Here is a 9,650-nt window from a genome sequence, read left to right as displayed (position 1 = left end):
CAATAATATTGTTGAAACACCTACCTGTTTTATTTGGCAAAGCTTGTACTGTCGTGCAAAACATGTTGCTGCTGGTCGTTTGAGGTGTACTGTAATCGTCCAGTTCCTTCTGCACAGCTTTCATCAACGTCTCGATTTGTTCAGGTCCCACCAGGAAGCGTTTTAGGTGCACCATAATCTACGTAAACAATAACAAAACATGCATATGCACTTGCACTCATGAGAGTTACACCTGATTCTTCTAGAGTTTTCAAAACGTCAGCGTCAATTTTCTTGTTGGGTCGTTGATTTCTCCTCTGTGATAAACCAAAACTTAAAGTCATTTTTGAATCAAGGTAAACATGCTACGCATGGCACAGATTTTGCAAAATGACGTCCCTTTGCTCCTGTGTGATTGACATTTTGTGAGTTCAGAAATTATGTTAAAATGCGGAAATAGCATGATTCTGTTATGTTTCGTTGTGACATTATCTTAATAAGATAAATTAGAATCTTCTGGGGCCCGGTAGCTCAGTTGGTAGAGCACTGGACTTGTGATCGGAAGGTCGCAGGTTCGAATTCGGGCCGGGACGGACACGGGTCAACTTTATATGCAGACCCAGAGACGGAAGCCATGTTCCACCCCCGTGTCATCACAATGGCACGTAAAAGACCTTGGTCATTCTGCCATAAGTGCAGGTGGCTGAATACACCTACACACGCAGACACCTGGGTAGCGCGACTCCGTTGCTGCTAGCTTTCCACTGGGAGGAAGCGACCCGAATTTCCCAGCGATGGGACAATAAAGTAATGAAAAGGAAAAAAAATGAAATGAAATGAATTGGTAGGCAGTGGCAGTCTCTGATTGTAAAAAAGCGACGGAAAATCGTCTGCTAGAAAAGGTTTTCCATGTGTTTAAAACGGATGCACGTGTTTTTAGGTTTAGTCAAATCTTGACTAAATGTTTTTAAAAAGTCGGGGAAGCGAGACGAGCGTGGTGGTGTATGCGTGTCTGTCTGTGTGTCTGTGTGTATGTGTAGAACGGTCCAGAGAAAACTACTGGATCGACCTTCATGAAACTGTACATGAGAGTTCCTGAGAATGATTTCCCAAAATGTGTCTTTGATGACGTTATATCCGGCTTGTTGTGAAAGTTACTGTCACACCCTCACGTTTCGATCAAAGTGATTGAACTTTGGTCAAGCAATCTTCGACGAAGCTTGGACTATGGGATTACATTTCAGCTTGGAAGCTAAACAGTTAATAGATGAGTGTGGTCATTAACAATGTGAAACATATTTAAAACAAGAATTTTAGTAATCAATCTAACAATAATTTAATCTTATTTTTTGTCATTTCCGGATTCCAAAAACATATAGATATGTTATGTTTGAATTAAAAACACGCTCAGAAAGTTGAGACAAACAATAAAGAAGAGCGCGGTTTCCCGTGAAGCGTCATGCGCTACTGCGCTATACTGGGTTGTCACTTTCTGCATCGGCTTTCCCATGATGCTTGACATTGGCTTCTCACTTTCTGCACGTTTTTCGTTCCGTGCATGTGTTTACAGATTGACTACATGTCATAATTTAGCTTCATACGATTTTTTGTTTAATGTTTTATAGTAAATATTAATACTATTCTTACATATGCGAAGCAAAACGGTCCTATGGTTGAACTAGGGTTGTGTCAGAGAATTCAATGAGATTCCGCTAATTTCCCATCATGTCAATGAAAACAGCATGTTATTGTACTATTCAATTTCAAGCATATACTCAATTCTTGTGATGCACTAGTTGTAACATATGTATTGCTATAACTCCCAAGCATTGATGTCCGCGAACTGACAGGACACTAATAATAGCTACATCTGTATATCGAAGCTTACTCGCTTGTCTGGATATGCCGTTGTTTCCTGTAAATCCTCCTGTCCCTGACTGCTGTCGTTGCCTCCGTCTCCTGAGATCAATCTTCTTAATTCAACGTAATCATCAATTTTGGGCCTCCTGTTTTGCAGAAACCGAACACCCACACACACACAAGCACAGGCACACAGACACAGGCACACACGGACACACACACAGACACACAGACACAGACACACACACACAGTCACACACACACACACACACACACACACACACACACACACACACACACACACAAGTCAGGTTACATACAGTCGTTAAACCGTCGGGGATCGACATGTTATTGCTGCGACGAAGTTGAATATGAAAAGAAAACAAGTCGCGTAAGGCGAAAATACAACATTTAGTCAAGTAGCTGTCGAACTCACAGAATGAAACTGAACGCAATGCAATTTTTCAGCAAGACCGTATACTCGTAGCATCGTCAGTCCACCGCGCATGACAAAGGCAGTGAAATTGACAAGAAGTGCGGGGTAGTAATTGCGCTGAGAAGGATAGCACGCTTTTCTGTACCTCTCTTCGTTTTAACTTTCTGAGCGTGTTTTTAATCCAAACATATCCTATCTATATGTTTTTGGAATCAGGAACCGACAAGGAATAAGTTGAAAGTGTTTTTCAATTGATTTCGACAATTTAATTTTGATAATAAGTTTTATATTTTTAATTTTCAGAGCTTGTTTTTAATCCAAATATAACATATTTATATGTTTTTGGAATCAGAAAATGATGGAGAATAAGATGAACGTAAATTTGAATCGTTTTATAAAAATAATGTTATTTTTACAATTTTCAGATTTTTAATGACCAAAGTCATAAATTAATTTTTAAGCCACCAAGCTGAAATGCAATACCGAAGTCCGGGCTTCGTCGAAGATTACTTGACCAAAATTTCAACCAATTTGGTTGAAAAATGAGAGCGTGACAATGCCGCCTCAACTTTCACGAAAAGCCGGATATGACGTCATCAAAAACGTTCGGGGATATCAATCCCAGGAACTCTCATGGAAAATTTTATAAAGATCGGTCCAGTCGTTTGTTCTGAATCGCTCTACACACACACACACACACACACACACACCCACCCACCCACCCCCCACCCCCCCACCCACCCACCCACACACACACACACACAACCACGACCCTCGTTTCGATTCCCCCTATATGTTAAAACATTTAGTCAAAACTTGACAAAATGTAAAAAAGCGTGCAGGAGTACGTGTGACCATGTGAACAAGCACGGTACCGTTAAGCTATCGTGAATTGAACTTGTGACAGTGCGGTACCATTGAGCTGTCGTGGATTCACTCCTGTTTCCGAGACGTCTCTTTAACTGTGTTGGTTTGGTCTCCCGGGCGTACCCATATTTATATTTGCATAGGTACATTATTGCTGTACTGTTTGTAGAGACTGGTGTGTGTGTATTATGCGTGGATGGTAATTAATTGTTGACACCCATTCCTGGGTGAGATTATTGTGACGTATGACGCGAGATTACGCGAGACTTTTCCCGGGGTGTCTTTTTTCAAGGAATCTTTCTGGAAGACAGACGTGTTGTGTTTTCGGTCTGATTCTTTCAACGCCGTCAGTGTTGCGTTATGTGTCTGTCACGAGCTGTAGTTGAGACCAGGATGTGAGCGTTGTTTTGCGGGTATGTTGACATATTTTTCTTTGTTCACTAATTGGGTAAGCAGTGGGAGGTATATATACTTGCTGGTTGTGTTATGCTTGTGCATGTGGAGTACATTTTGAATGTTTGAGAAAACTGTCTTGTTTAAAATGATTCGAGAAAACTGTCTTGGGATTTGAATATTTGAGAACACTTTGTATTGTGTTGTTGAAGAAGGAATGATGTGCTTTTGTATTACATTTAGTCAAAATTTTGACTAAATGTTTTAACGTAGAGGGGGGAATCGTGACGAGGGTCGTGGTGTATGTGTGTGTGTGTGTGTGTGTGTGTGTGTGTGTGTGTGTGTGTGTGTGTGTGTGTGTGTGTGTGTGTGTGTGTGTGTGTAGAGCGATTCAGAGAAAACTACTGGACCGATCTTCATGAAACTTGACATGAGAGATCCTGAGTATGGTATCTCCAGACGTTTTTTTTTCTTTTGTTTATACATTAAATTATTATCAAAATTTTTTTTTCGAAATCAATTTAAAAACACTTTCATCTTATTCCTTGTCGGTTCCTGATTCCAAAAACATATAGATATGATATGTTTGGATTAAAAACACGCTCAGAAAGTTAAAACAAAGAGAGGTACAGAAAAGCGTGCTATCCTTCTTAGCGCAACTACTACCCCGCTCTTCTTGTCAATTTCACTGCCTTTGCCATGAGCGGTGGACTGACGATGCTACGAGTATACGGTCTTGCTGAAAAAGGGCAGCTACTTGACTAAATATTGTATTTTCGCCTTACGCGACTTGTTTTTTCTTTTGTTCGATATATACCTTTGATGACGTCATATCCGGCTTTTTGTGAAAGTTGAGGCGGCACTGTTACGCCTTCAATTTTTAAGCAAATTGGTTGAAATTTGTGTCAAGTAATCTTCGACGAAGCCCGGACTTTGGTATTGCATTTCAGCTTGGAAGCTTACACATTATTTGATGAGTTTGCTCATTGAAGTTGTCATTAAAATCGATTTTTCGCGAACAGATTTAAAGTTGATTGCATTGTAATCCTCATTTTCTCCTTAATTCAAAAATATATACATATGTCATGTTTACTCTTAAAATGTGATCACAATTAACGAAAATAGATTACTTAGTCTTACGATTAAAATTTAAGAAATCGATCCAAAAATGATTTCATCTTATTCTTTATCGTTTCCTGATTTCAAAAACATATAGATATGATAGGTTGTATTAAAAACAAGCTCAGAAAGTTAACAAGTATACAGAAAAGCGCGCTTTCCTGCTTAGCACAATAGGCTACCGCGCTATTCTGGCGTGTTAGTTTCACTGCGTTTTGCACGTGGGAGGTGAGCAATTTCCTTCTCGCGGGGATTGACGAAGCTGTACTGTCTTGGTGAAAAAATACACTGCGTTCAGTTTCATTCCGTGAGTTCGACAGCAGCTTGACCAAACCAGAGACATACATACAGAGATGCGAAGCGAGGGCCGCTCGCGTGAACTCTTACGCTACGCGGGCCGCGCTCGGTCAGCGTGACCTCGCGCCATCCCGTACTAAGTTGTTGTTCGCTTGCTCTCTGACACCGATTTGAAGTGCTTTTCTGTCATATTTCTTTGGATATATCCAGCTTCAGACGAGAGATATCAGTGGTAAGTAAACTTGATTCATATTCTGTAGCTTCAATAGTGTGCATTTGAGAGGATTGGCTTCCCGAAGTGAGTCAAAAACGGTTCCTTCGGTTCTTGCGGCCATTGTTTCTAAGTCCATTGTGCTTGGAGGCAATGTTTGGGAGCTAATATTTTCTTTTGTGCGAAACTTTGCTTTCCCTTGACTGGCAAATGCATTACTGGTGTATACATTAATCTGTTTGTATAATTTTTGACGCGCTGTAATTAAATTTGATGCTTATAAGTCTCACTCAAGTGGTTCTCGCACATACACTGGCGTGTGGATAAGAAGTTTTTAAGGAGAAATGAGCGAAATTGCTTACTTTAGGATTCATCTTCTAATCACCAAATAATGCAATAGTCTTCTTCTTGTGATTTTCTGTTTCTCTTGAGTGCAAATAATCAACATTTTGCATGTTTTATTATCTATGATTTTCTATGAACCAGTTATAACTCTTTAAAAACACAACAATTGCCAGCTTGGCGCCAGTCATGGGAGGATTACTTGCCCCTGTCGTAGGCGAAGAGTACGCGAACAATTGCCAGCTTGGCGCTAGTGGGAGGATTACTTGCCCCTGCCGTAGGCGAGGATAACGCAAGCGGGAAGACAGCGCTTCGCATCTCTTCTATCTATGTCTCTGACTAAATGTAGTAGTTTCGCCTTACGCGACTGGTTAGAGAGTTTAGATTTGGATATGTAAAATTGTTTGAGTTGTCCATATGCTGATAGCGTGCACTCTGTGTTTTTAAATTTACAGACTGGGCAGCATGTGTGACGGGGTTCTTTCTTAGATTGGTTACAAGTATTTTAGATGTGGGTTCTACACTACTCTCATAAAATACTGAACAGATGCGTTTGAGGGCAGATTTTTCTGATGAGGCCGTTTATCGCAAAACCAATTATATGACTGGAAAGGCCTTTTATTCTCCTAACTTAGTTTTAACGTGTGTGTGCTGGCCTTGCAATGCGTTTCACTTGTAGACAAAACGCGTACCTTATTGTCATTTATCTGGTAAATTATTGTGTATCTGTAAACTAGAACGTGCAATTTTGGTGATTGCACAATACAATTGTATGCGCGTTTACTCTATGGAAAGCCGTTTGGCTCACAACCATTACACGTGTAATAAAACATAAATACACGCGTAATAAATGATTACGACACGTGTATTTATTTCTTATTGCACGTGTAATTTATCTTTTTTCTTATGCTATGGAATAGCATAATGATTAAATACACGTGTAATAAATATTTCATACTCGTGTAAGAAATGATTAAATACACGTGTAATTAACATTTCATGCGCGTGTAAGAAATGTTTAAATACACGTGTAATTATTTATTACACGTGTATTTAATCATTTCTTACACGTGTATGAATTATTTATTACACGTGTATGAATCAATCATTACACGCGTATTAATTATTTAGTACGCGCGTATGAATCATTTCTTACGCGCGTATGAATTATTTATTACGCGCGTATGAATTATTTATTACGCGCGTATAGGTTATGAGCCAAACGGCTTTCCATATTATTCGCGCATACGTACACACGTGTTTTGTTTATCTTACTGCAAGGAACGACGTCGCCAGTAGAATGCACACAGGCCACTTGCAGCCACTGCGATCACTGCAGTAATGAGGACCACGATGAAACCGATCATCCATGTCTCGTTTTTCTTGACTGAAAGGCAAGAACGATTGTACAGTATTTTATGTCAAACACTGTGTGTTTGTGTGTGTGTGTGTGTGTGTGTGTGTGTGTGTGTGTGTGTGTGTGTGCGTCGTAAGTGTGTGTGTGAGTGTGTTTGTGTTTGTATGTGAATGTGTGTGTGTGTGTGTGTGTGTGTGTCCCTATGTGAGTGTTCTTGCCAGTGTGTGTTTGAGCGTTGGTGAGTGTGTGTGTGTGTGTGTGTGTGTGTGTGTGTGTGTGTGTGTGTGTGTGTGTGTGTGTGTGTGTGTGTGTGTGTGTGCGTGAATAATTGACTCTTGTGCAACGTTCACGAGTGAAAATACATATATGATAACTCTGAATATGTTTCCAATCGTGAGTTGAAATTGGACATGTTTCATTGGAATGATGGATACGATAATGTACCTGTCGCTACAGGTGTGGTTGTCTGTGGCAATGTTACACGTCCACCTGCACAAACAAATGAAAATACATTACAGTTGCAGATTAAGCTGATAACGTGTGTCTTATGATAACACATCACGCTGTGACATATGCTGCAAATAGTTTGTGTCAAAAACTGTGAAGAGGGAATTGTCAATTGTAAACGCCCACCCCACACATTTGTTTTAACGGTCTCCCTCAAAACAAATGTTTCTAATTCGATTCGTTCTTCACCTCTTCTCAAAATACAGAGATACCATTTGAGTGAATGACAAAATGCTGCTACATCCATGAGCTCATACTTTAACCACTGCAGTCTCTGGATATAGCTATGCCAAAGGTGGACCAAGATTTGATAGACTCATATGAGGCTTATAAGAAAGATGTTGAACTTGGGCGATATAAAGAGATCGAGTAAACGGAATATCGTCCTTGTCCGATTGAAACCTCGTAACTCGATTTTTAGCGTTTCGAGAAGAAAAATAAAACGTCTTTAACAGAATAGGTTAGCGTGTAGCGAGTCAGGCAGGCAGGTAGGTACTTCGGACTGCGGATATCCACCAATTGTGGATCCCCAAAAGTATCTGAGACCAGGAAATCCTTCAAGAATGTGCGGTCCACCTGGAAAACTTTGTAAGGTTGCCTTTTTCTTGCAGAGGTGATGACTTCGACGTATTCGGCAGGCCAGACTATCTGCCTTCTCCTTGGTTTGTTTTTGATAGATATGGTGTACAGAGTCCACTTCCATCCAGGTATGACCTTTCTCAAAACACTTTTGGACAACGACTTTTCCTTGACTGACTGCTAAAGATGGGCGTTTCCCAAGACTATCACACTGCGGTTCTGGTACCCACAGCCGTCATTGTAGATAATGATAGCCTTGGTTGTTTCTTCAACTGTTGTTTTGACTTCTCTTTTTGACTCATCCCAAATGTAGCAAGCAACCTCTGTGTCACTCAAGTTGTACAACGTGAAGTAGTGGCAGCACAGCTTAGTCTTGAAGTAGTTGTCGTGTGCTTAGATACGTGGGGCCAACAGGACGACCTGCAGATACATGGTGAAAACTTGGACATCACCATCCTCTTTAGCAACCCTCTTGTCAATTTGCTGTTATGTGCAAGCTTCGTCTTTGCGTTGAATGTGCACCTGGTACACATGCTACGGGATGTTTCCGTACTTAGATTCACAGCAAACGTTGCATTCATAGTTGTTGGGGTTGGTGAATCGCAATGTTCGTAGCTTCATTTCATTTCATTTCTCGGGGAGGGGGGTGGGAGGGGGGGGTAATTAGACATATCGTATTAAAAACATAATTAAAACATGAATAAATAAACACCTCCCCGATGGTGCCAGATGAATCTAATCATGACTAAAGGACTGACTACAAGTATGATATTTCAGTGTGTGTGCAAGTTTACGAAACACAAATTATCAGGCATGCGTCCTGCCAACGCTGGATATACAAAGCCGATCTTGAATCATCGTTTGCATTTGTGATAATTATGAGCATTTATTCCAGAACCATTACAGAAAGGGTGTGTTGTGGTTAGTTGTGATGTTCCATTCTGTCGAGGAAATTGTACAAACAGGAACGCGTATGTGTCACAGAGAGACATATAGGGTACAGATGGGTTTTTTCCAACATAAGCTAATCTTCCTGGCATGTTCACAACAAGTGATCAAATACCGCTATTTCTCACGAGGAACAGATTATGCACAGAGCACCTAGTAAGCGCCCAATCCCTACTTTTGAGATAAATTGTAAGGCGCTTACAATGTAGTTTACGGTAAATGTAAGCACTTGACCATGTTTTGTAGATAATTATATTTTCGATTTCTTACAGGGGAATCAAAAATGCCTTTTTCTTCAGACACATACTTACTCAGCTCTGGTCGGCCAGGTTTAGTTTTTATGCTTGTAAACATATTGATAGCATTTTCAGTGTCGTATCTGTTATTCGGCAATAATGGTTGGGGGTCGCATACTGAAAGTGATACCAATATCTAATTGATCTGTAAAAACAACACATTATTATTGTATTATAACTGCACGCACATGTATACATAACCGAATAAGGTGAAATGAATATTACCTCTGACGATCAATTCACATGGATGTGCCTGTGTCCCGTCCGAAGGAACAAGGTAACACACATAAAGTCCTGCAAATTCGTCTCTGACTGATGCAATCTTAACCGCAATAGCACTGTGGCTGTCACTGTTAAACGTGTAACCGTCGATCTCTACGTCGCAGTGGTGTCTCTGCATCTGTTCCACCCATGCACACACCAACACATTTTTTCCTGCAAATGAAGAATTGAGGGGGT

General features: G+C 40.4%; 1 protein-coding gene across 1 annotated transcript in view; it reads right to left on the bottom strand.

Annotated features, from left to right (window-relative positions):
- The window catches only part of LOC138955201 (hexokinase-4-like), a 14,934-nt gene extending 5,284 nt beyond the window's left edge, over positions 1-9,650 (bottom strand). The window contains exons 1-5 of the mRNA XM_070326858.1: positions 9,417-9,650; positions 7,306-7,350; positions 6,780-6,891; positions 1,868-1,985; positions 25-178 (exon numbers count right to left, since the gene is read on the bottom strand). Of these exons, the coding sequence (XP_070182959.1) occupies positions 25-178; positions 1,868-1,985; positions 6,780-6,891; positions 7,306-7,350; positions 9,417-9,591 (604 nt within the window). The 5' untranslated portion in view covers positions 9,592-9,650. The remainder of the gene's footprint in view (positions 1-24; positions 179-1,867; positions 1,986-6,779; positions 6,892-7,305; positions 7,351-9,416) is intronic.

Source organism: Littorina saxatilis, unplaced genomic scaffold (genome assembly GCF_037325665.1).
Source record: "Littorina saxatilis isolate snail1 unplaced genomic scaffold, US_GU_Lsax_2.0 scaffold_497, whole genome shotgun sequence".
NCBI classification, from domain to species: Eukaryota; Metazoa; Mollusca; class Gastropoda; order Littorinimorpha; family Littorinidae; genus Littorina; species Littorina saxatilis.
The sequence above is the reverse complement of the archived record's forward strand: the minus strand, read 5'-3'. Positions and strand labels throughout refer to the sequence as shown.